General features: G+C 48.5%; 1 protein-coding gene across 1 annotated transcript; it reads right to left on the bottom strand.

Annotated features, from left to right (window-relative positions):
• Nucleotides 1-276: 276 nt before the first annotated feature.
• ints6l (integrator complex subunit 6 like) lies at nucleotides 277-27,016 on the bottom strand. Its single transcript, XM_006632881.3, has 18 exons — nucleotides 26,695-27,016; nucleotides 26,486-26,563; nucleotides 16,603-16,752; nucleotides 16,163-16,252; nucleotides 15,654-15,837; nucleotides 14,121-14,249; nucleotides 13,811-13,974; nucleotides 12,230-12,382; nucleotides 11,545-11,677; nucleotides 11,095-11,189; nucleotides 10,663-10,773; nucleotides 10,063-10,278; nucleotides 9,419-9,545; nucleotides 8,960-9,102; nucleotides 8,112-8,337; nucleotides 6,864-7,229; nucleotides 6,083-6,176; nucleotides 277-5,539 (listed from the first exon to the last, which is right to left on the bottom strand). Exons 1-18 carry the CDS (start codon nucleotides 26,803-26,805, stop codon nucleotides 5,440-5,442), a joined length of 2,670 nt encoding a protein of 889 aa, XP_006632944.2. The 5' UTR covers nucleotides 26,806-27,016; the 3' UTR covers nucleotides 277-5,439.

Raw genomic sequence — 27,016 nt, 5'->3', positions numbered from 1 at the left:
ACATTTTAATATTGTGTTCGGACAACTGACAACTTACTTAGTAGCATGTTGACTTGGATCACATTTAAACTAACCGCAAATAATTCGTCTAATAGTTTAGAATGATGAATTTTTCTCAACCCTAATGCAAAAATAATTAAATGTAATCTGTGGAATATAACAGCAGAAGGAAGGATTTTGTACACAGGGAAAACTAGCTCTTTCCCAAAACATCAAGAATACAAACACATTTTATAAACACACCACATAAAAACATAAAATTACACTCAAACAATCTTACCTCTCTGATATTTATTTTCTTTTAAAAAAATCAAAATAACTTTTCCATTTCATATATAATAACAGTTACAAAATCTTTATACAACTTTTTTTTTCTTTAAAATATTTTGCTTCTCTAAGCTCTGGTAAGAATACTGTCCAAAAATAATCTCTTTATTTTTTTTCCATGTATGAACATTAAAAAGTAATACACATCTTTCATTCAAAAACAAACTCTTTTTTATTTATTCCGGTGCTGCTGAAGCACAAGACATGTGTTTGCAGGTGCTCCTCTGAAGAGCTCAAGTCACAGACCGAGGAGGGAGAGTGCACATGCTCTGGTCACAATCCCAGTAACGTGGTGGATAGCACAGGCCATGCAGGCAAGCTGCACCCTAAGGTATTGCTACATGGACCCAAACAGCTGTGTATTTTGTGCCGAGATCTGGGTGGAATTCTCTTTACTAAAAAAAAAACCCTCCCTAACTAACCACACATTCCTTCCGCTTGTTCAACAATTTAAAGACCCACCATTTGGGGTTTTTGTGCTTTAAATAAAAAAAATCGCAATCCACCAGATTCCAAAGAGAAAAGGAAAGAGTATTAAGCATTACGTGCGCATCTCAAAACTGATGAACTGAACGACTGGTCTTGGAGGAATACACAGATTTCGGCTTTCACGCTTATCCGGCCGGGTTTTCACACGTGCACCAAACACGTGCTCGGTAGCTTGCGTTTGCTCAGAATGCCTGACTTGACGCCGCACAGTGTGGTCTTAATTGGTTCTGCTGAACGTGGGGCCGATGTGACAAAGCGGGCCTTTTCCGACAGCAGCTAGAAAACGTGGGGGCAATCAGGGCCTCACGTTCCTTCACATTTTCCTACGAAAAAGAGCTGCCACTCTGAAGGTCTGTAACGTCGACCCTTTGATTCAGTAAATGGCAGTCAACCACAGGGCTTTAACTATGCCTTCCCCCCAAAGCACGCCAGAAACACAAACTTGTGACCCTGGCTCCCTTCACTTAGTTTTGCAAAAGGCAGGACGACAATGTGTGTTCCAGGTTATGAACCCAGTAGGCTGTGGTGCTGCGACTACATCCCAACGCCAACAGTGAGTCTGCTGTTATTCTTGGAAGAAACGGTAGTAGCCAATGTTAACAGTGATTCAGCCTGGTCGGCCTCCTCACAGGATATTGATTTAGTTTACATGCGTTCATCATTTTCAAAGCCACGTTCACCGGTTTTAAGGCAGGCGAAGATGACAGGGGTGAATGTGGGGAAACTACAGGGCAAACTATAGCAGGGAAGCGAAAGAAAGTGGGGCTGATCAGAGCTCTGATCTCAAGCCTCAGCCCAGGACTGTGAAGTTTAGAGAGAAAGGATTATACTGGCCAGAAGGAGGCACACCCATGAAATTCAGGACACCTTTTTACTGTCCCACTGTCCTGTTCTGTGCACCACTGACAAACTCGATCATAAATATTAAAATCTTTAAGCCCTAGGTTCAGGGATTCTGCACTAAACCACGTGGACCTGTTAAAAACGTGCCAATGCAACAGCCATGCCTTTAAGCTTGGTAAGATCTGATAATAGTATTGTACACATACGTGCTGAAGGAAGTTTTCAATGACTACAGAGTTAGTACATTCAGTTAAAACCCCAGCAAGAACGTTATTCTTGTGAGAAAAGGAGAATGCTTTCGGATGAATACAGTAAGTACACACATACCACGTTAACTCCACTGCTTAGTAGCCATAACAAAAAGTGTTTCAGTTTAAATTAACGCTTTATTATCAATCTGGAATTGTGGCTGGAGTATGGCATTACATCTGGACAGAGTAATCGGAATAAAAAAGTCCAGTCTGGATCATATCCCTGTTCTCGGTGCATCCTGGAGAGGATCTGCACAGGAAAAAGGATTCATTTTCAGAGGTAAGAGCCAGCAATGTATTAAATGCCAAAGTCTGGAGCTCGTAATTTGATCAACTTTCTGATGTCACTTTTTCACTTTGCAGAGTCAGCCCACACGAAATGCTGCTTCATACAAAATGTTTATGTCTTTGTTCTCAACTCTGGATTAGACTTTTGTTTCATTATTGCATGTTATTTTAACGGTTATTAAAACAAGTGCAGATTTATTCTTCTAAAAAAATTACATAAAGAATGCCGGACGAATCAGGAAATTTTCCTTGAGAGGAAAGGTAATTTATTTTGTTTGTAAAAATATTGACATTAGTTCAAAGTAAAATAAAACTGTTTAAAAATGTCTCACAAAGCTGTATTTTCACATTAAAAGCGAGCAAAAGCAAGGATGTTTTTTTAAAACTGTATGAGAATAGAAAGACTAGAACTGACCCCAACTCTAAGCAGTTGGGTCCAAGGTATTAAAAGTAACAGTACTGAGCAACACTTTCTGCTTGACCAATATATTTCAGAATAACTAGCTAAAATAGCTTAGATTAAATACACTTGGGCCAAGCCCTAACTACATTACTGTTTATTGGAAACTACAGCATAGCATTTTCTTTTACAGAAATAATTTAAACTTGAAAAAGAGTAAAAAATCCCTAATACAAAAAGGAATATAGTAACTGCCAAAGCCTACTATGTGTGCTCTTGATCACCATGTGACACACATATGACACGTTTGCCAAAACCCCTGTGACTGCATGCCAGACATACTGCTCTCACTCTCTTCCTTGTGTGACTCCTAAAAATCCGTTCAAATGATTTCTGGTCACTAAAAAGATGCAAAAATTGGAAAACAAAACACAGCTAAGGGATGAATAACTATGGGTCAGACAGAAAGACCACTGACCATGAGTTTCACAGACCCTGATTACCCTAATCCTGGGCTACCTAATGTTAATTATAGAGAAGCAAGTCTTGAATTAGTGCTACAGGGTCTGGAAAACTACCTATTGGAATTGTATTTCTCTCATCCCCCTTCCCCTGTTTTTAGGTACACAAGGGTTGTGGGTGAACTACAATTCCCAGAGTTCATTGTAATTTCTGCTTCTTGTTTCACAGAAAGGTGCTTTCGCTGAAAGGTGCACACTTTTCAGCGAGAGAGTAACGGATTAGTTTTTTGCGCTGTTGATGAAATTAAACAAAACAGATGAAAGAGATTAGGATGACATATCCAGATCTTACAGTCAGGTATTGAAGATGATGGGTTTATAAAAATACACTCTAACTATAGTAGTAGATACTTTTGTACTGCATTTTCACCTACTGTTCCTTCTGACCAGTAAACCTATATAATTCTATTCATTTGTCTTCATAGACTTGAAAACAAAATGACTACTGCAAGAAACAGATAAAAGGGCATTTTATCTCAAAGGAACAGGTAAAGGTTAATTCCATGCTAAAAAGAAAAGAGACGATGTTTCGGCTGTGGAGCCTTCTGAAGATACACGTGCCATAACGTCTCTTTTCTTCTCAGCATGGGATAAACCTTTACCTGTTCCTTGGCAGCCTACACCTGCTGACACAGCTACCTACTTGAAATTTTATATAAAAGTTTGTAAAAAATGTTGCTTATGACTTCAAAGTCCAATCTCATGTACCTCAGCATTAAAGAGAATATTCAAGCAACCAGACCACTTACTCCTCCTTAAAGTTAAGGGTATAACGTGCTCAGTAGAAGATACTGACAACATATAACCAAGTTATATTTACGGTCTTAGGGCTGTAATTAGATAAGACAGAACTACGAGGGAATCAAAAAAAGTAAACAGCCACAAAACTCAGGTTCATATTGATGGAGGAATAACTGCGAGTTAATTAATTGAATTAAAATTAATTAAAAACGGAACATTTAAAACTATTCAGCCTTTGGGAAATCCACTGATGGTCATAAATAAGGTGTGGGAGTGTTTAAGAACCATTAAAACAGCACTGTTTGGGTCCATGCCTACTGAAATCCACTGTATGCTTGCAGGTATGTAGCTTGTTTTTTTTATTATTATTATTATTATTATTGTTTTTATTATCACTATTAGCTCCCTTTTTCTTTGAAAATAACAAAATCCAATTTTTACCCAAAGACATATGGAAACAGACTAAAAAGAAAAAGTCCTAGTGAAAGAGTCTGAGGTAGATTCGTTTCCTCAATTGATCCACAGGGTCGTCGTCATCAGCGTTACGCGAACGGGCAAAAGGAGCCAGGCCAGAGGCAGCAGGGATTCCCGACAGCAGTCCTCGACTGCTGCCCGCGAGGGTGCACCCTCCCTCCCGGTGAGCCACTTGCGTCATCTCGACCACAGCTGATACGGGCGCTGCCCGGCTGCGGCGCTGGACACGCCGAAGGCGGAGCCCAAGCTGTCACCTGCAGGTCCGACCTGCCCTGTCTGAAGGGTCTCCCCCGCTCGCTCGCTGTGGGACCAGACCTTGCGAATGGAGGAGGAGGAGGAGGTGGAGGTGGGGGGGTGGGGGTGCGACTGGAGCCTCAGGTTGTCACACATTTTATGGCATTAAGAAACCCCCCCCCCATCTCCTCCTAAACACCCCCCCTCCAACACCACCACCCCCCTTCCCCCTCGAGTCCGTTGTTTATTACTCTCAAAGGTAACATTTTTTTAAAAAAGATGTGCAACTAAGAATTTCACAAAAAACGTTGGTCCTGTGACGTCCCGTAAAGATGCCAGCCCCTCACTCACATCCACATCGCCACATCTCATGCTAAACACTCGATCGATCAATCAATCCCCCCCCCCCCTCCTCCTCCTCCGCCGCCTGCCCAACATCGGAGAAGCAGTCTGGGGTGGTGGGGGGGGGGAGGCCGTCAGTCCACGGTTTCCACAGACGTGGCACACGGGAGCGTGCAGGCGTGTGTGCTCGGACACACTTCCTGGAGCAGGGATATCGTGAGTCTGGACAGTCCTGAGAGGAAAGAGTAGATCTCCCCCCCCCTCCCTGCCCCCAGCCTCTGCACGCCCCCTGCATCTCTCCTCCTCTCAGCTCTCAGCACACGGGAGCGCCAGTCGCGGCGCAGGACTATCCTGAGCACCTGGTCTGTGCCGGCAGGATCTTGGCATCCGTGGGCTGGCGAGGCCCCCCGTCCTCTCGCTCTCCCCTCTCCTCGGACCCACGCCGGCCGCCGGCGCCGCCCAGCCCTGGCTGCGCGCGTGCAGCGCTGAAGGCCGTGCTCTCTCCCTCGCAGGTGCGTTCACCCCGGGGTTACCTGCTGTGGACGTTGTTGACCCTGCTGGGCAGGTACCTGTCCTCTATCTCCTCCAGAGCCGTCTCCAGCTGCTGGATCAACACCCTCTTCTTGAACCTGGAGGGCCACAGACACGGGAGAGTTCAGCTTGCGGCTTCTCTTAAGGAAACAGCTTAAAACAGCACATAACAAAGACCACTTTACCTAAGCTCCCATGTCCCATCACAGCTACCTCTCCCCTTTTCCTCCTAATTATTTAATTCAGTTACTGAATTATAAACGAAAAAAGTCTTCCTGATGTCACCTAAAATGTGCATCCTCGCACTCTCATGTTAACGGCCTCACCAATCCACGCCTTAAATGCATATAAGCCTCCTACACCAGAGACCAAGCTATTAATCACTGTTTTCAGCAACAAGATTACCAAACTCCTCCTAGAATTTATGTACCAACAACGACCAATGCCACCTGAATACACGAAAATAAGTGGAACCCTTCTTAATCAGATCCCCCTGACAGAGAACTGGAGGCATTTTTTCCTAGCCCTGCCAGTGGCTGTTCCTGAACAAGTGACCTTCCGAGTTCTCTTCCGAACAGGCACTTCATTCTCAGCTAGAACAAGGGGGCTGTTTTCTTTAAGATGCAGAACAGCGCTCACACCTGGCTGCTTCCTTGATGGCGTGATGGATGAAGTACTTCTGTATCTCCGGAGGTCCCTTCACTTCTTCTAGCAACCGGAATATTGTCTCGTAATCTGAAATCAAGCCGTTGGAAGATGATTCTTTTAATAATTAACCGTGCTTTCAAGAGAACTGGCGCATTCTCGCACGAGCCAGCTACACAAATTCCTGAAAGTCTCCATAAACTTAAAAGCATGGCTAGAATGCTGAGAAATCAGAATACCATTTGAAGGCAATAAAATGTACGACACTTTAAAAATAAGCACTGGCGTACATCGTGTTCAGAGTGCAACACCATGGAATAATAAACGTTTGAGGGCTGCTGTAATCAATAGAGTCAAGTGACTTTCTGGAATTAAAGAAATTAAGTAGAAGCCAACCACTAGCCCGGCAGCCACAAACCCTACAGGCAGCTGTGTCTGTAAATAATTATAAAATAAGTAGAATTCCACTTTAGGGGAAAGACACTTAAGATTTAAGTCACTTAAGAAACAGAAAGCATGAAGGAAAGCTATTAAATGCATACCACAGTCCAGAGTCAAGAAACATTTACCACCCTCCATGTTTACTATTAAGTAAACAACACAATTAAGATAACTACACAGTTTGGGGGAATGATTTACATGTGGTTCCAATGTCTTTTTATTTCGGAATGGTAGACGTCTGTGTTAAAGGCTTTGTGAACTCGTGAGCTGAACGCTGAACGAACGTGGTCAAGAAGGGAGGGGGTCCATGCGGACACGGGGTTCCCCGACACTCACTCCGGCCTGGCTTGCGGACTTCCTTGATGACTCTCGTGCGCAGCTCCGCGTTGCTGCCATCCAGGGGGAGGACGCTGACGCTCCTGAGGCTCCCCCTCTGGCCCGCCTCCCCGCCGGCCTCCGGCACGCCCTCCCGGTCCGGGGACGCCCCTTCGTCACAGTTCTCCGGCCTGTCGGGGGCCCGGGCCACCGGCCTGTCGTCCAGGCCGTCCTCGGTCAGCCGCCCCCCATCCTCCATGACCGCCTCCCCCTCGCCCCCCGGGCCGCCCATCCGCTCCTCGGGCCCCAGGACCAGAGGCGGCACCCCGTCCAGCGCCGGCCTCTCGCCGTTGCTCTCCACCCCGAGCACGTTGTTCCCGTCCAAACCTGGGGGCACACAACACGCCCGGATCAGCACGGCGCTTACAGGGAACAGGCAGATCCAACCGACTGGCCCGGAGAGCTGCCCCGCACCAGATGACACCAGGTCCCTCGCCCCTCAACTTCATTCCACGTAACGTCGGAAACCCAGAAGAGACAACCTTTTCAAATGTCGTCCTAAATAAAATAGTTATGATTTGACTGCAGACTCCAGCTCTGCTTTTAACTCCGTACAGCACTCTGGGACGAAGGGCACTTAAGAGGAAGAAATCTCTACAGGGCTGGTTTTGTACTGCAACTCTGTTCTAACGAAATATTACACTTACTGTTTTCGCTCTCTTCACTTCCCAGGATTTAGCAACTCAGTTATCTTTCTGCACTTATGTCAAACGGGTAGGCAACAGGATTTGTCTGCTTTGCACGGAACACCCTGACGTAGTAAAGTCTTAGAAAGACAATGCCGCAACAAGCTGCAACAAGCTGCATCAAGCTGCATCAAGCTGCAATAAGCCGGCAATATCGTTGCTTCTCCCCCCGATGGGAGTGCAAAGAACAGTGGTCATGCTCCGCTGTTGCTCAGCCCTGGTGCAACTTGTGCTTGCACTCGTGTACGATGAATAGCTTTCCAAAAACACCGCACGCGGCGGCGTTTCAGAAGGGGTGCACGTTCGATTAAACCTAACGCGAAACCCGGACTTCAACACGGGGCGGGATATAAGACAAGTCTCGCCACGTTTCTCCGAACGCGAGAGGAACGATTCCTCGCTTTTCTCCCTTTTAACGCCGGTGATGATGGCCAAGCCTTGAAACCGCGAGGGCCCGTCACCTTCCCCCCGCCGGGCGTGTGTCCGAAGATGGGCCCCCTGCGACTGCTCCCCTTCCCCTTACCTTTATGCAGCGGGATGGGCTTGATGAGGTTCTGGTGGCCCGGGCTCCCGGGGGGGGGCTTGCCCAGCACGTGGTTGGTGATGATGGGCGGCGTCGGGGGCCGCCGCAGCAGGGGGGACATGCTCCTCCGCCTCTTCAGGGCCGCCCCCGAGTTTGGGTCTCCCGCCACACGCTTCTTGTTCTGGGGCCCGGCCACGAACTCATCCGCCTCGTCGATCATCATCCCCTGTGAGGAACAGCGGCCCAAGGGCACAGGCTGGTTAAATGTGGGCGCAGTAGCGAAAACGAAGGACGCGGCACGGGCACGTTACTTCTCCGAAAGGCTAACGCCCTTTAAAGACAATTTGAAGTTACCGAACCAAGGGCCACACAGATCAACATGTTTTCCTGTACAGTAGCATCTCTCATTGCGGCATCATTGAGACGAAAAAATGCTTTGAACAATGGGTACGATCTTTAAACCGCCCAGCTACTGTCCATCTGTCATTCTTTGCTGATCACCAAATAACAAATAAAGAAGCTCTCCCTCAGTGGCAAAGTCTTAATGACGCCAACGCGTTCAGCGCTGGAGAAGCTCGAAATCTTCCAAGCACTTTCGCTTCCCAGTGAAGAAAGGAGGATCCCTGATGTCTGGGGAGTGTCACAGTCGTCATCCCTGGCTCTTTCAGTTCCCTACCAGCAGCACAACTCCCTGCCATCCAATGCACTCCAATTACTTGTGTGGCACTTAAACGAAACAGCCAAGGCTGTCTACCCCTAAAACTGCAGGAATCGCAGCCCCCCCACCCACGACAGCCTTATGTTTCGATCACTGACCCATGGAAGAATGGAAAAGGGAAAGCGGGTACCTTCTTGTCCTGTTTGAAGGGGTTCCCGAACGTGTGCAGCCTCTTAGGCTGGTCAGGGTCGATCTCCCGGAGGGGCGAGGGCATCATCTTCAGGTACTCCTGGTAGTTTCCCATCTGAGCTACAGGGATACTGTGCAAATAGTCTGCAGGCAAAGCAACAGATTACCAGGTTACCAAATCACTCATGTTGCTCCTAAGCTACCGTGTTGTCACTCATATTTTCAAGTAATTGCTTTTACTTCTAACTAACACGTTTTTAGATCTTTCAAGACAGCTCAGTGCATTGAAAATAAATCAATGGGAAAAAAGATCAGGAAATCAGGGAACAGAAGGCACAAAAAATAATAAAAAAGGAAGGAGAAAAATATGGGAAAGGGGCATTCAAAATAACTACAAACCAAGTAAAACAAAACAAAACCGAAACCGAACGTGGAGATTTTTCTGATGAAGAAGCCCCACCTTCGTCTTGCCCACGGATCAGCTTCTGCGTGGTTCTGAGCAGGTTGGACCTCATGCGGGTCAGCTGGTCCAGCAGGTTCCTGCGGGGAATGTCGTATGCGTTCCTGTAGGCCTGGGGCTTCAGGTCCTGGGGAGGGGGGAGCAGGAAGGCGAGAAAGGCTCACACACCGGGTTCTGAATCTGCTACAGCAGCCACGCTGTTTTGGGAAACGGCTGCAACCAGCACAGATGCTGCGGTTGAAACGCGCTAATGGGTTAACAAGCTGGAATACGGTGTCAGACACAGAAACATCATGAAGGCCAAGTCTAGGGTCTCTTTAAGAAATATGCTTCGGAGTCACAACCCAAGCTTTACCATTTACATTTCATTATTAATGAAATTACGAAGCCCCTTATGGTAGACGGCCTGCTATATTTATTCAGGCTGTGGCAGGTGAGGTCTTATTATTAGGGCTAGCAATGCTCTCCCCATAGCGGCCCTCTGTTCCAGGACGCTAACTGAAAGTGAAGGTCAACCCTGTTCACGGTTTGTATAAATGTACCGTCGTCAGGAACAGCACTTGGGTTAATTTTTGCCCGCTTCACTTTTTTGGGGTTGTTTTTTTTTTTTAAGACGGAAACAATTCCTGCAGCGCACGGAGCACCTTGTTCAGCAGCGCGATCTGGAAGCCGGCGAACTCCTTGAGGTTGATGTCTGTGAGTCGCAGGGGGGCCTCGCCGGTGATCCCCAGCAGCAGCTGCTTGAAGTCCTTGCGGTGCGCCAGCGAAAGGGCGTTGGAGTGGTTCTTCACTTTAATGCCCGTCTCCTGAGGGGGCTTTTTCCCGACGGACACAATAAGCCGGTCAGATTCTATTTTTGCCTGTCGACAGAGGAGTGCAGGCGTTAGTTGTTGTTGTTGTTAATTGGGCATTTAATTTCTGTCAAATCCCTTCAGAACAATTCCTGTCCTGGCAGCAAGTTGCTACATTTCCCATCTTCTACCGAATCAAATATCTTTCTGGCTGAATATATGTCAGGACAGCAGCTCTGCCTGTCATTATTTCCACAAAGTACTTTATAAATCCCAAAGTTTATTTCACCTCTAGAAATACAATTCTAAAAAAAAAACTGCAGAATGGGATGGCCTGTTTGTTTGTGGAGTGTTAAGCATGACTTCTCTCTTACAGAAGCGATAGCCATTCGAACGCAAAAATCTCAAGCTTGTCAGACGCGCAGGAGACGGCGGCACTCGTGGGGGCCGTACCTGTTGGCTGAGCTTCTTCAGATAGGAGATGACACTGTAGTTGAGGCCACAGTCCATGTTGTCCGAGATGAGATTGGGAGCCCCCATCATTCTCAAGGCCTTTTTCAATGGCTGTCCAGTCGGAGAGAGAATCAGAAAGAGAGTTTAAAGACACAGAGACAAACTCTGAATTGAGCTCTCTCATACTAGGGGAACACTGTCACAGATATAATGGATTGAGTCAACTGAAATAAATTATGGACGAGGTAAAGGTTTATCCTATGCTGAAAAGAAAAGTAACGTTTCGGCTTCTTCAGGTGTCTTGACATAAGTTCCTTTCCTCTTGGAATACCTGTTCCTATGCAGCCTACGCATGCTGACACAGCTACCTACTCGAACGTGTTCAAGAAATATAATACATACTATTCACGGATCACTGCAACACTGGCTTACCAAGAGGAAGTAAGGAGGCATAGACTTCAGGTAGATCTCAAAAGCCTGGCGCCACTTCAAGTTTGGTTTCAGTTTGTGCACTTTAAAGAGGTCATCTAGAAAAGGACAATGACACGTTACACAAGAAGAAGCACCGGAAAGCTACGAGCTCCCCATTTCTGGGCAAGCTCTGGGCTACGGTTTCAACTCGGAAGTAAATATTTTCACCAACAGCTTGTAAAAACAGCTTCACTTTCACGTTAACATAATGCAGCAGACAGAAGAAAAGCAGACGAAATCAAATGACGTGGCAAAATAAAAATTCAAACAACATCTTATTAAAAAAATGGATTTAACAGAAGGGAGGCTGTTGAAAGGAACACGCGGAACATTAACATTTCAAGGGTAAATTAACAGGCGGTGTTCAATAGGCCACTCTTTCAGACACGGGTGCCACCCCTGCGCACGTACCTAACAATGGCAACAAGACCGGGTAGTTGTAAGGCATCACGAAGAGATTCACGCAGGTCAGAGTCGTGCTGGCTTTCAGGTAGCCGAAAGGCTGCCCCAGGTCACTATGCTTCCCGCTGCTGTTCACAAACACCTGGGAACGCAACGCAAGGACAGTTAACACCTCCGAGCGCTCTGCAGCGGAAACAACAGGCCACTCTCGTTCCGGCAACGCACGCTGCTGAATCGCCCCTGCATGCCTGAACTCAACACCCGAGGCCCGTCGCGGATCAGATAGAGAGCACGGGTCGTGCGCATCCTCTCTGTTTCTGTCGTTTTCACGGATGAGAATCGCACACTGCAGCACAGCACGCTACTTGTTAAGCGATGTTACGGCCAACGCTGACGTACGGATTCCTCAATTAATATCCTCCAGGGCCAGAGCCCAGCACATTTCATGGGCCTCTTTAAATCACTGCACACTACAGTCCTGGGATCAGAGGAAAAAGGGTCCAATTGAGTGAAAAATAAATAGAGCCTTGGAGACTGCAGCTGAGGAACAGATTCCTGTGCACTAATTAATATATAAAAAATAATATTATATCAATAAGTAATAATATATTAGAATATTAATATTATTTACTATTTATTCATATTAATAATATTTATTAATATTGATAACACGTAATGAAGGGCTCCTCCCTACCTGCCAGCACATGTGAGGCGACTTGCGCTCCAGGATGTACTGCGTGAGGGGTGAGGGCTCCAGTTCGTACTTGTCGAAGGGCAGCTTGTCGATCACCATGGGCTCGCAGTCCACGCAGGAGAACCTCACCACGGGGTGGGCCGTCCGTGGGGGCTGGGGACAGAGGCAAGCGGTCAGCGCTCCGCTCCCACACGTGCACGGGGTGAGGGCGGGGTCGCGGCTCTGCGGGGGGGGGGGCAAGAGTAGCGCACTTCGTGGCGCTCTCCGCTCCACATCCCACTCCAGCTGGTCCCGTTTCCCACAGAGCTGTTCTTCAGGCGTTACGGGGACCAAGCTCTGCGAAACACCCGTTTTGCCATCATCTTTTAAATCGTCGCATCTGGGCGACCAATTCTTCGCTTCCCGTTTCACAAGGGAGAGTGCAGGAAAGACTAAAGCTCAGTGTAGCCGTTACAGAAACAGGCCGCTGTTAATACGACGTATTCATAAGTACGGAACACCCTGCCTTGCAAACCATTTTTTTTTTTAAAGGCTGGACATGACGTGTTGAAAAAGGGGAATCCACAGCAATAGTCTGGAGATTAAGACACAGGGCACTTACAAAATGGGTCTCTCAAGTTATGTCAGCACGAAAGCAACAGAGACGTATGTGAGCTCACAGGGCGCGCTTTGTTTTCAATTTCACTTCTCTCTTCTCACATAAAACCCACGAAAACGGGTGATTGCTTACACAAAAGTACCAATCTGCCCGTGTTCAAGTTTAAAATAAGGCCTCTGGGCACAGATTACAAAAAGATGCAAGAAAAGCACAAGGGTCACTCTATAAAAATGTCTCTTGAGTACAGTCGGTCCCACACACCAGCTGTAGAGCGCATTACATTCAGAGTTCAGACTTTCAAAATTTTAAATAATGTCAACTGTTACCTAGAAAAGACCCTCGAACGTTTACTATAATATTACTATGCTATTGTTACAAACTAAATTGTTATTTAAACAGATTCTACTGTGTTTTGCCAAAGTCTTGCTCCAATCAATACCTGACGCTCCAAGCTGAGTCTCATCCCAGACACATTGGTGATCTGTGAGCTTACCTCCAAGCCATGACATGTGAATACGTCTCAAGTCTACACGGCAGTTTGACTGATAAAATCTGATCACGCACAGTACCGCGTGATTTACAAAAGACCACGATGGATTTCACTGGCAAACATTCTGAAGGTGCGCTAAACACAGTCACACTCAAAGGCACACAAAAAAATACGTAGCCTTTCGACGCGTCAGATCTATAGCATCAACAGTGAAAATTCATATCAGCTCTTTTTCTTTCCGGAACCCAAGGACATACAGTATGAACAGAAGCAACAGAGGGCGGCTGTCACAAGGTGCCTGGCTAAATCATTCTTTCCCTCAGCCTTCCAGCGCGGCAGCCAGATCCGGTGTTTTACTGGAGAGCAGAATCAGTCCGCTTCAGGCCTGGTGAAAGCAGCCTGTGACAGGAGCAGGAAGGAAAACTAATCTGCCTCTATCGAAAGGGCACAGACTACAAGCTACGCAGCTGGGAAACATCTTATTTAACCTTACCAAGGTTGGCAAGTTCTGGTCAGGCCAGAAGGACTCTGGGATGGGCCAGTGACCGACGGGCACACCAGTTTTGGGGTTGGGACGCACATAGATGAGCTTGTGGCAGCTGTGCCAGGGCTGTGGTGTAAAGGAGGAGACGGGCCGGGCTGGGTCGACGAGTCCATCTGTGGAATTAAAAGAATCCTGTCAAGAGAGGATGGCTTGGCGACTGCATGGGTGCAAACCCCAGACACGCTGCTAAGTGCTGCGGTACGGGAGTATTTTTTTAAAAAAAACGCACGCAGATGTCTTTTGGGGGGGGGGTTCGTACCTTCCCCTACGGGGGGCGGGTCTGGTCCCGTTTTCTCAAAGTTTATCACGACGCCGCTCTGCACCTTCTGCACCAGCGACTCCAGACACTGGTTCAGCATCCTCTGGGTGCGCACGCAGTAGGACCGGCCTGGGGGCAGGAGAGAGAAAGAGGATTATGGGAAGGCACCGCAATGGCAGCAGAGTTAGAACGTCAGGACATGAGGAGGCCACCCAGTTCCTCTGACACGTTGGTTAACAGAGTTCGGCAGTTTGATTCCTTTTTAGTTAATCTCAGGTCAGTTTAGCAAATTAAATCAAAAGGTTTGCTCACTGGATTAATCTTTAACTAAACAGCCTCCTGAATGCCTGAACTGAGACCGATTCGCTTGAAGGGCACAGCAGTGCCGTACCGATGAATCGATGAGACGAGAAAGTCATGACAAAAACGACGGGCTGCAACCTGGAGTCGGTTTGTCTTGGCAGTTGTGCTTCTTAAACATGGAACAAAATGCGGTTTGATAAAGAAAAACCCAACAAGCAGAGACCACTCGGTCCATCTTAAATGATCAGAGGATCTGATTCAGTCTTTTCTTAGATGAAGCTGGGGAGGACTTCTTGGTCCAAATGCACAAAACCCTCTGCATAAAAAATTACATGCACTTTTCCCATAATTTCTGGCGGTGTGTCCTGGCTCATGCTCCACTGTTGACTCTCAAGATTTCATTTACCAAAAACCCCTGAAGAAATATCATGGTATACAGCCAAATAATAATTAATAAGCAAAGTATAGTCTATTTGACCTTGTGTACCAACACAGTCCTCACCACAAGAAAGCACAAAATTGATTTCTTACCCCGACTTCTAATCTCTCCCTAGATTCTGGGTAATATGTCCAGTCAGCAGCTGCTTTTTACAGCATATCAATTTAGTTTAGTGAAGAGTGTTTTAGGTTTTCCTAATGTGGTGAGTACTGGGCTACCCAAAGCTAGCAGAGTGTCCAACATGTTATTTTCTTTACATGCCCAGATCAGATTTTAGCCTAATCAAAGGACAGTAATTGATGTTTCCATTCCCAGCAGCGCCTTCTCTGTCGGCCTCTCCCAACACTGGGTTAATTTCCATAAACTGTAGGCGTGACTCCCCGCTGTGCTCAGGCAGAACCCTGTGCTTCTCAAGCCTGGCCACCGGTAGTGGCTGACAAAGTGCATCAAGACATGAAAATGCCAAGCTGCTTGCTGCCCAAGCCCGACATCTTGAAACCAAGGTTTGCAAGGGGCGACAGCAAATGTACTCAGAACGTTTAGGATGCCACACGCTTTAGGAAAGAACAAGGACTCTAAATTCATTAGCACCCTTTTCCCCTAAATTTTGCTTTTGTCTCTCCGTGCGATGCTATGCCTTTAAGTGCACCAGTGCTGCAAGTTGTACACCGAACGCTGACTGCTGGGGGAGAGCCGCAAGTACAGCGCTATGTCACGCAAGCGGAGGAAACCTGTCCCGACGAGCACGGGACACAGATTAAAAGCAGCGTGGCTTCCTGGCGGGGGCCTACCTCCAGTGACCTCGCACATCTGGGTGACGGCCGACTCGTCGGTGGGGACGCTGCCCAGCTGCTCGGTCTCGGGGGACGCGGTGCCAGGCAGCCGCAGCACCAAGGCGAACAGCCTCTGGTCCCAGCGGAAGGGCTCCTTCGTCAGCTCGCTGCCCGGCAGCGGGGAGTTCAGGGGCAGATGGAGCTGCGTGGAGGAGACAAGAGTTTCAACAAAAAGGCGGGTCTGGCTTCGGGACTCCATCTCAGGTTCCGCTTTCTCGGGGGGGGTTATTTTTCAGCTCTTTCTGTGCTGGGGGGGGGGGTCACGCTTAAATCTTCAAAATGGCGTGCAAGCGAGACCCTTGATGAGAAGCATACATGCACTTTTGTGCTTCCTCACTGCAAGTGTCAAACGATGGGCCAGCCTGTCATTCCCCTGGGCCAGCAGTGCATTCATCTCGCTGTATCAGGTGAGATGAGCAGACCTCTGTTACTCACTGCATATTATATAGAACACGTGGAGCACCTACCTCCTCCTGCACGCCCGAGTTGTGCGTCAGCTTGCTCCCGTCCGTAATGGTGATGATCACGGACGGCTCCAGGAAGAAAGGGTTTCGGCCCTAAAAGAAGGAGCAGATGGAGAGACCGGAAGAAATCTCTGTTATCCGGTACTTGCCCTCCGGTGAAAGAACACTGCAGACCAAAAAAAGCCAACAGCAGTTCCGAGGTTCCCACAAGCAACCACTTTAATTAGATCAATTCAATCAATACGTTTTTTCAAATGCTGTGATTCGAGAAAGTCAGGGCCAGCTTGTAATTAATTAAATCAACGTTTCCGACACCAAACGGGCCTTCGTTTTTTTTTATAAGTAAAGGCTCCCCCCCCACACCGAACAGCAGCTGCCTTGCCCTCTGCAGCCGCTCGCCAACGCCGCCTCCACGCGCCGAGATGCCAAGAAGCTCCGGCTACCTGTCCGTAGTTGTCGATGCCCGACACCAGGCGGTTCAGGTTGAGCAGGTCGAAGGAGGAGCGCAGCGCCTGGCCCAGCGTGGTCAGCCCAGAGGCGTGCAGGTTCTTCAGCTCGTTCATGAACGTGGCGTGGTTCTCCTTCCAGCCGGCCTGCCGACACACAAAAAGGGCCCGACCGTGACGACTGTGGCGAAGGACTCGAGTGCCACTCTCTCGCCACTTCGCTTCGACATGCAAACCTGCGGCTCTCCTACATCACCGATTTCTGGATTACATCCTACGAGGCACTGCAAAGCGATCTGATTACTGGACCACTTTCAGTTCGGCTTCACCAACCAGAAAACATCCCTGGTATCTAGCTGCAAAAAAAAAAAAGCTACCTACTGAGCTGCAGTGCTCAAACAAAGTATATATTCACATAGGCACCCGTTTGTTATACAACAGGAGCAGATAAGATCGGGAAGAAACGTGCGCTCCCAGTTATGAGAGTGCAGCAGTCCAACAGGCTAGAGGGGCAGAACAGCCCCTTTCTTCATGCTCTTATGCAGATAAAAAAGCCAGAATGTTTGTTTGTTTTTTTTCCGGATTCTGAAGTGAGACAACGGAGCCGTCACGGATCCACACAGACCGCCGTGCGGTGAGAGGTTTTCCCCACCCCCAGAGCTCCAGGGGTGGCGAAAGGAAACGAGCGCCCTTGGGATTCAGGTACGCGCCAGCCGCGGCACCGGCCACGGGGGGGGGGTGGTCAGACGAGTGCTCGTTCAGTCTGCAGGGGGCGCTCTGCAGCTCGCCGAGCCCCGTGCTCGCCCCCCCCCCCCTCCCCTCCACCCCCCTCAGACTCCCGGAGCCCGGTGTGCCAGACCACACACGCTCAGCCGCTGCGCCAGGCCACCGGCGGTGTCGTGCCACCTCTGCCGGGATCATTGATCATTGACTGCTTCAAGGAAGGCTCCAAAAACGGAATCGGGCACAGAGTGCGGCAGCCCTGTGCCTCCTGCCTGTTCAGTGGTGCATTGTACTGGAAGAACGCCGCTGTCACTTCGTTTAGCTTGTGCTTAAATCGATTCGGAGAACTTGAAGTACAGCCGCAAAGTTGGACTTAAAAGAGCGGTACCTTTCTTAAATGCACTGCACATAACACTTCTGTATAACCTACTGGGTGACAATGCAGTTAACAGACAGAAAGCCTAATGATTAATAATAAATAAATAAAAGGTTAAAAATGGTTAGCTTCAGCTGCTCTGGTCCTGTTCAGTGTTCAGTGTTTACAAGACACCATATTCACGATCCCACAATTCACAAAACAAAAGTTTCCATTCTAGTCACAAACGGCGCCTTCTTCTATCTTCTCTGAAGGTCTTAACCCGCTACAGCAACGAGCATTATGTTTATTGTAAAGCTGCAGTGCACCTTTTTCAGTCATCAAAAGGGAAGCGGAGACAACTTCTGAAAACGCGGAGGCCTCTTGCCAGACTCGCATGTCTCAAACCACAGCGAAGCATGCACAGCTCACTTAAAGGCTCCTGACTCACAAAGATGGAAACAAAACCTTCATTAATCTAAACAAATCTGCTGAGGCAAAGCCGGAGATATTTTAACAAAGCGACCGCTGCCTCCATCACTCTTCCGCGCTGCAGTCTTCAAGGCTGAGATCTCAAAGCTGCTGCTAGATTCCTTCAGTGAGGTCAAGTACCTTACTGTTTAAAGGCCTTAGGCTTAATCTAAGAATGACCTGCAGTGCTGTGAGCCTATTGGTTTGCAGTGCATTGCTCCAGCGAACGGCATCCTCATTAACGCCACAGGACTTAACAGAGGAAATGCACCCCCTCGACAAGAAGACTCAGGATGGAGAGAGATTATGAAGGCCTGAATACAGAAGCTGAGGCGGTGATGGCTGCACAATGGCAGAGCCTATGGGTGTTTTCTAGCCCGTTTGGAAAATCACAATAACAACACCGCCTTGCGTCTGTGTAGCGATTTCCATTACAAATAATGCTTTGCATACAGGACAACCAGCCTGGGTGACGGAGAGCAGACATTCTGCACCCACAGGCCCCCTTCACAGCAGATCCGTAGCCAACGAAATTATTTCATCAGTTAATCCATTAAGGGGTAAACTTAAGGAGGCCAGATGACAGAAGCCAAAGTGGAATTCAGCCAGAAAACCGGGGTAAGCACCCCCTACTCTTGCAAACAGCAGCGTGGCATCCTTAATGACCAAGTAGTCAGGATTCAAGTCAAATTCTCCTTTGAAAAGTGGTCCCTCCAACAGTACAGAGAGAAGAGCTCCACCTACTGGTCCATTAACACCACTTATATTGGATTTCCTTAGAGGTCTTCTGTCTCAGTAATAACCAGGTATCTGAGATCTGACAAGATTATATTACAGGGTGGTGATAATGCTATAATAACCTACATTTAGGAAACGATAGAAACATAATATGCAGCTAAACTACAAGTACTAAGTACCAGATTATCCTCTGACTTCCAGTTTGAAAAGTTTTTCCAGTAGATAAGACTCACTGACCAAATGTGCAAATGTACCCTAGACTATGTTTGAGAACCTGTTAACACAACTGGAAAACTACAGTAAGTGCCACCTGCATTAGCAAAGCCCTATACTAATCTGTAACACAGTTTTGACTAATGGTTATTAACCAGTCAGAGTCAAGTCACATCTAGTCACAGGTTAGGATACATTCACACTTGTTTTGCCTGGGACTATTTTTCCAGCACATTTTGACACAAAAGAATAGTTTTTTTTGTGCCATGTGAATCTTTGAGTTGCTCTTCAGGTGAACTGCAGCAGACAGTGGGGATGAACAGTACATGTGCTTTTCCACCCACATGGAAAACACCACTAAGATGGGGGACAGAGGCAGTGGGTGGAACTACACCTCCACCAACAATAAAAAAACTCCTAATATATTTTTCCTGTACAGAAGCAATGTGTGTTCATATGTACCCACTTGCGAACACATCTAAAATAGAATGCACTCCGTACCAATGTCTTTGCCTATCCATATGCTCTTTGCTGAGCTTTTCACTTGTGGAGTAAAACACTGCAATGCAATAAAATTCTCTAGCACCATGTCGTGTCTCTTCCTAAAGAAGCACTGAAATTCTATAGTCTACGTCATTTCTCAGCTTAAGATAAATAAACTCTGCTGTTAATTTCCTAGCTTTCCCGTGAAAACCCGCTGCTTTCAATTGCAAGGCACTTTTGCTGACTGTCATGCAACTACCACTGAGGTGAGACAGTGCTTGTACACAGGGCTTGCAAAGCCTGAGCTCGTTCTCCATCCTGCTCTTGGTGACATATCAGCACTGCACCGCGTTCTGTAGCGAGTGCACGCTGGTCCTCCTCACACACTAGCTCTGCCAGGCAACGATCGAGGGAAGAGTTATATGCACGATTTCTCTCCCTTTAGGTCGTTAACAATGCATGCTTCTGTACCGCCGACTGCCGCTGGTGTCTCCCCCCACTGGCCGGACCGAGTGCGTGGGGACAGGGAGAGAAAGCGCCGAGGACGCAGCCAGATGTACATCCCTGGACCGAATACAGCTCGGGGATCACAGCAACGACTCCCTGGCTTCACCGTCCAGGAAACGGCCCACTTCTCTGGCGCAAAAGAGGCCAAGCAGACTGCCAGTGTTACATATCTGCGTGCACTGCATCGGCGTAACAGAGCAGTTTCAGGTGCAACACTGCAAAAAGGCACCCTACCAGCAGCACGACAACTGGAGTCAAAGGAACCTTGCTGTGATTTTTATCCCCCCTTTTTATTGCAGCTCTGGACAGCAACAGCAACAGAGACACGTGCAATAAAGCACCAGCACCGGGGGCCTTGGAGCAGCAGAATCAACCTGTCAAGACAGGTGAAAGGGATCACTGTGTTATGAATGCAAAAGGTCCGATCTCTGCGCACAGGCATCTCAGAAAACTGGCCTGAGAACCGTGCCTGGCCGCTGGGGGAAGTACAAGCAAGGAGAATTCAGTCCGCTGCACGGTGAACATCTGGAGTGGATTCGGCCTGCACACGTCACCCCAAGGCCGGGGTCATACTGACTGAGCGAACTGCTGCAGAGCCCTTGCCAAAGGATTACACAGTGAAGAGAGCAAACCATTCTGGAACTGAAAGCATGACACACACTTCCACAGAAACAAAAAAAACATCCCACCAACATCATCTGTGCCTCAGGAAAGTTCATGATACTTTTGGCGAAACGGCAGCAGCAAAATAGCAACGTTGGGAGCTTTTCACAATGCTACCCACTTACTGTACGTCTTATTGTGCTGTTAGGTGAGCAGGGAGAAGTTGCATCAGAAATGCCTGAAATTGTTTTAAGTAACTTAAGAGTACAAAACCAGACAGAGGATTATGTGCCCCAGCTATGCTCATAAAGTGCTGATGGGCCTACAAAGCCTTGAACCCTTGCTGGACATGCCCATTGAAAACACACAGTATCAGAGGGTGGAGACACCAAACACGCCACAGATACGATTTCTTTGTCAACAGTTTTTCCCCTTAACGACGTCATCCTACTCAAAGACAAGATTAACAAGAGCACCTACTCGTTTCTCCGAGCGGCTGCCGAAACCAGAAGGACCGAGTTTTTTACGTAGGTCTTATTGAATGGTATAACACCACACTCCTGACCACAAAAAAAGTCTTGCAAAGCCAATCATTTATCTACATCGGAAGTACCTTTCACATTCTGAAAAAAAACACACGGAAGCTCTACAAAACGTTAAAGGTCACCTGTAGATTTTTATCCGTCAACTGTTTAAAACTAGTTTAGCATCAGCATCAGATTCCTGCATCAGATGCAGGTTTCCCAACACAAACCACATGTCTGTTGTTAAAAGGGTGAATAAAATCAGAAATCACATTTTTCACACTTGGACAAGATACTGAAAGGAAAGAAATGCCCATTTCTTCTCCCTAATGACAAGCATGGCGCTGATGAGCTACTACAGGTGGAGCTTTCAGGAGACGCAAGCTTGGTGAAGCAGCTTTTCGTGGGAAAAGATTCATGCCGCCTACGTTTTCCTCAGCAGCAGTTTTCCAGCTTCATCCTAGTAATATTGAAATGGACCAGCTCTCAGCCGGCTGGACGCTCTCGTCCCGGACAAAGCAACAGCAGGAAAAGGGAATGAAAAACGAGAGTAGGCGTTGTCAGAGATTCGTGACGGCCTGTTGAACATTCCAGGGGAAATACCACCGATACTACAGCCTGTCAGGAACACAATAATGACTACTTCCAGAAGCCAACGAAGATGGGGAGGCTGATCAGTTCCAAGTGACTAAAATCAGGACAGGGCAAGCAGCCCCCACCCCTGTGACTAACACTCCCCGCGAGGAATGTAAACAAGCTGCCAGGTGACCAGACCTTCAGAGAGACTCGCAGAAACGCGCTCAGCAGGTACCTCGTCGACACATGGGAGGTTCCTCAAAACTCGACTTGTAAACCTGGGCAGGAAAGAGTGGGACTCTTCTGCCAGTGTGTGTGACTTCACACGCAGGGGGTAGGGGAACCCCTAAAACTGGCCATCGCCCTAAATCTGCACAGGCCACGAGTCACCTCAGGCTGGAATTTTATCAGCCAGACATTACACCTCTCCCCAGTGTGGCCAGGATAACAATTCAGTTTGTCTCCTTACAGGCTACATTCTGCACATTTTTCGGAGGGGCGGGTTAAAATAGAAATCCATTATTCCTATTTTGCTAAGAGGAAACATTTAATCTTGATTTCATTTTCACAAGTAAAACACATTAACATGCGGGAATTCGGTAAAAAAAACACACTTGAAGCAGCAGAAATATACTGTATATATCAGCTCCACTGACAGGGACTGCAAAAATATTATCTGCCTCTCACATATAGCGAAAATACTGCCAATCTTAACTCTCCGCTGGATGGAAATTTTTCTCAAGCGGGACGGCTCTTTTATTTTCATCTTTTTAATCCACCCAGGTGCACACACTCAAGGTGCAGAGGAGCGAATCCTACTCCTGCGCTCCCGCTCATCGTTCACAAAACGTTCTCTGCTCGTCAGTTTGAAAGACTAAGTACCCACAATTGGGCGACTTCCTTTTCTAGAAGGTTTTATAAATCCGCAACTGAAAAAAGATGAATTTCGGGAAAAGGCTGCCACTAGTCGCCTGTGGGCAAAATCCGCACACAAAACTCTTCGCTGCTTTGCACGGGCCGAGACCCACGGGTTCAGAACATCAGACAACCTTCTGCACAGTCAGACAAACAAACAAACACAGTCTTGGCTTTTCCTGGGAACCTACACAGCATGCTTACAAGCCAGAGTGGATCTCCCTGTAAAAGCATGCACCTGACATACAGGGAGCCACATGCTGCCTTCTTACAAAAAAACTGGGAGAGAACACAAAGCGCGCTTTGCTCATTCGGGACTCATGTGTCAAGGAGGCAAGGCCCTGTGACTGAGGGAGGAGATGCCGTGTTTCCAAGGCCCATGGTTAGACATCCGTCTCCGAGGAATCCTCACTGATTAGCCACTGAATATCTCGTGAATTATTGATTATAATCTACCCTTATTAGAATCCGCAGAGCGGAATTTGCCCAATTCAGTCTTTCCAGCATCCTGCGGGGCTCCAGACTGCTGCCTCAGTGAAATCCGGAAAGCGGTGGCGACCGGAGCCGTGTGCTGAGCGCACCGGATAGCAGAGCCGTTCCAGAGCCACCGTGTGCGGGATAATCAAGCTCCCTCAGCTTGCTTGCATGCACAAACACACACACGTATACGAGCTCTTTACCCTCCCTCTCGGCCCAACCAGAATGCCAAACACGAGCATTTCTGACCCCGGCAGTTCACACCACAACGACCTCCCCCCCTCCCCGTGGAAAGGTTCAACGCAAAGACGCGTGCAGAAGCAAGAGGAAGCGAAGGCCCGATCTTGACATCTTTTTACAGGCGTGCTGCTTTCACTCTGGAACAGCAGCGGCAGTAAAGGCAATCGAGCGGGTGGCTGTGTCCCCGGGAGGAACGAGTCAAGCCGAAATTCCACACTGCACACTGCGAAGACCAACAGGTGCACGTCTCTCACATGACATGCCCCCAGAGGCTCCATGGCCTCATCCTGTTGTTCCTTCGTTCCGGCCACTTTCCGGCAGTGACCTAGGCTCTGCTCGTTGCCTCTTCAGCACCGTGAATGCCAGCCCCACCAGGCCACTTCGCTGCCCCACACACCCCTGGGAGTCGAGACATTTCTGATGCGGCTCATGGGCAGCTTCAGCAGGTGTGGCCACCTAATAAGTAGCTCCGGATCTTATGACATGGGGGGGGCTCTCCGAGCTCCGCACCCAAAAGACTCGGACCGAACGGGGCTCCGCACCGTGCAATGGGAACTTCCCCGACAGCCCACGACGAAAGCCCGCGAGACTGAAGCCCGTCGGGCACAGACTTCTGCGGTTTCTCTCTTGCCCCGGGAAGGCGATGACGCCGGAGGACGGAGGACCAGCCCGCTCCCCCGTGGGAACACGCGCAGCCCTGGAAGGCTGCTGGCAGCCCTGTCCTCTCACAGAGGAGCTTGCGGCGCGACACAGAGGCCAGGCCGGGGAGGGCGAGAGCTGCCCCGGAGGACTGCCTGGCCCCTGGCCAGCAGGAGGGAGCTAATGAGCTGACGGAAACCCACCCACCGGCGCTGCCAGTGTCAGGTCACACACGCAGCGCCGTGCCGCTTCTGCACTTCGGGAGGCGAAATACGCCTCTTTCCGCTGCCGACACTGCGAGCGGGCTCATCCCTTGGACATCGCCTTTTGCACACGGGGTCACACACGGACTTCAGCACAACCCGAGTGAGAGAGCCACGGTCTCCACCAGCCGGACCCGAGAATTACATTTTTGTTTTAAAAAAAGAAACAGGAGCAATGTCGGATTAAGGACAGAAGGCGCCATGAAAGCAAGAAATCATGTGCAGGTATTATTACAGCGATTCCTTTTTTTTTTCCTCTACACTCCTACGGTTTGCTTTTTTTCCCCCCGTCTCGCGAAACCGCAGATGATGCTCACATCACACCTGCGCAGGTGTGAAGAGGTGGGCGTGGCACTCCCAAAAAAAAAAAGGCAAAAGCTCCCCCGACCCGCCGAACAGACTTCACAGAGGAGTGGTACTCTGGATCCTAAAAGCATTAGATTTTTCTGGGGGGGAGGGGGCTCTGTCATCTTCAACAGCTAAAATGTGATTGGTTATATATCAGTTAACCCTCAAGTGTCTTACCAGCTCCGAGCACAGGGGTGAGCAGAGCCTATCGCGGCTGACATGGGGTGCAAGGCAGCAGGACAAACCCCACAAGGAAGGAGCCCTTCCCCAGACCCGAATCGAACACAAGACCCCGGAGCGGTGAGGCAGCAGGCAGTGGAAAGACCGCCACCGCTGGACTGTTCGGGGTCTGGCCCTTCTGGCACCCAACCCTGGGTGAGACCCAAGAGACTAAAACGGGGAACTGAGAATCTACCATCATAAAAGCTGCACTCGGGAACCCTGAGGCAATTGCTGGCCTATATGTTCCTCATGCAGAGGGTGGAGGGAAAAACATCCTCACACAACAATGCCATCAGTCTCTGAAGGCGTGTGTTCACACACGTTAACGTTCACACTGCATGTGCACACACCTTGTCCCAGCGACCGGACAGGCTGGCTGAACAAGGAAGGGGCCCTCCTCTCCTTCTCCTTGCGTAAAGGGCAGCTTCACACAGCCCGTCGGGCCTATACTGGCCTGCCCAAGGGATCACGCACACACTTCCCTACAGTCAGGGTTCAAAGGTCACGTGGCTTCACTGATTTTAACACCCCGGTTTTGTGACGTGGCACAGATGGGCAGCAGCAGCGACCGAGAAGCGAGGGTGAAGGGGGCTGTTCTGCACACAGGGTCAGCTGGGGCACAGCACCACAGAGCGGTCTTTCAACACCTGAATGCCAGCTGGTGTCAGACCTTGTGAGAGTGAATTCATGCTTCGCCCACAGTTCTTACAGACACCTCCAGGCCCCGCTCTGCCCAAGCTTGTGTGGGGGGAAAAAAACAACAAACTTGCCCTGTCATCTCAGGCTGATGTAGGCCTGAAGCACACAGACTGTGGACTCGTTTTCTGCCTTATCGGTTACTAAGTGTCACATCAGTTCCTAAGTATACACAAGTGTGATTTACATCAATCTAGTGTTACAGCCTATATTGCTCAACTTCTAGCCAGGCTTGTCCATCAAGGTCAGGGCTCTAGATCTGACTCTCCTCTAGGTAGGTTTGCTACTGCACAGTGTGTGTGTGTGTAGGGCACAGGGCAGGGAAACTGATTTTCACTTGGGCACATATGTGGGGAGAAAAATGTTAACAGGACCGACGAGAACAACAACAGCCAAAAAAAAAAATACTGATGTAAAGTGCTTGAAAATAAAAATTAAAGGCTGGAGAGAGGGGAGTAAAAAAAAAAAGGCCCAGCAAATCAAAATAAGTTTGCTTTGCCCTGCCTGCGTTTTCCAATCGGCTCGCAGAGAGAGATGCCAATGAGCGGGCGCGGGAGGCGGGGCAAAGGACGAGTTGCAGGCAGCGCGTCCAATCCGATGCCAGTGTGGGCCCCGTTGCGTCATGCGTGGCGTCACGGCGGATCATAAATCTCCCCGCCTCCATCTCAGCGCTCGAGCTCCCCCAATACAAAAGCAAAATGTCCGCCATCTTCATAGGCTGCACTGCTCCGGCTCTGCGGGTATTTTCACAAAAATTAGCCGTTTTTCGCCGCCGGGGGGGCGCCCCAACCCCGCATCTACGAACCAGAGGGGCCCTAGAGTCTCCCTGTCGGAAAATATTTCCGTCTTTACCACAACAAAATACAATTTAACAGGATTTTATTTACCTTAACTCCGTATGGTGGCTCATCAAATGTAACTAGCATGTACCTGTCGCCTCTACTAGCCGGGTCTCGGGCACGCAGCTGTTAAAGAAAACGAAACAATAACACGTTAATTTCGACTGCTTATTTTAAAGGGACCCTGAACTTCCGACAAAGGCGAAAAGATATTCTCCCCCAAAAAAAAAAAAGTCTGGCTAAAAATGGTTCTTTACCTTCATAAAGATCTCAACCGCGCCTTTAGCAATGTCCAGATACGTCGTACCCAAATAAGTCCGCTGGTTCATAGAAGCGGACGTGTCTATGAGGAAGAGTAAAATAGGCATTTTTTTAAAAAAATAGAGAGATATTATGTTGACCAAAAAAAAAGATTTAAAATTAACATAGGAGCTATCTTGCGGCCTGGGCGTGTATATATATGTGTGTATATTTTTGTTATAATCTGACCCCCCCAAAGAGGGTCGCAGTGCCTCTACTGCCGCCGCCCGTCTCTCTCTGTCTTTAACTGAGCGCTGCTGGGGCTCGCGCTGATAGAGA

The sequence above is a fragment of the Lepisosteus oculatus genome, chromosome 8 (assembly GCF_040954835.1).
Source record: "Lepisosteus oculatus isolate fLepOcu1 chromosome 8, fLepOcu1.hap2, whole genome shotgun sequence".
Taxonomy (NCBI): Eukaryota; Metazoa; Chordata; class Actinopteri; order Semionotiformes; family Lepisosteidae; genus Lepisosteus; species Lepisosteus oculatus.
The sequence above is the reverse complement of the archived record's forward strand: the minus strand, read 5'-3'. Positions and strand labels throughout refer to the sequence as shown.

Bases quoted from the DNA above. Each gene is read 5' to 3' on its own strand.
- ints6l (XM_006632881.3), bottom strand. From the start codon at position 26,805: ATGCCTATTTTACTCTTCCTCATAGACACGTCCGCTTCTATGAACCAG. The intron at 13,975-14,120 runs GTACGAACCCCC...TTAATTCCACAG, and splicing joins CCCGCCCCCCGTAGGGGAAG to ATGGACTCGTCGACCCAGCC. The intron at 11,678-12,229 runs GTAGGGAGGAGC...TTGCGTTCCCAG, and splicing joins CGCCTCACATGTGCTGGCAG to GTGTTTGTGAACAGCAGCGG.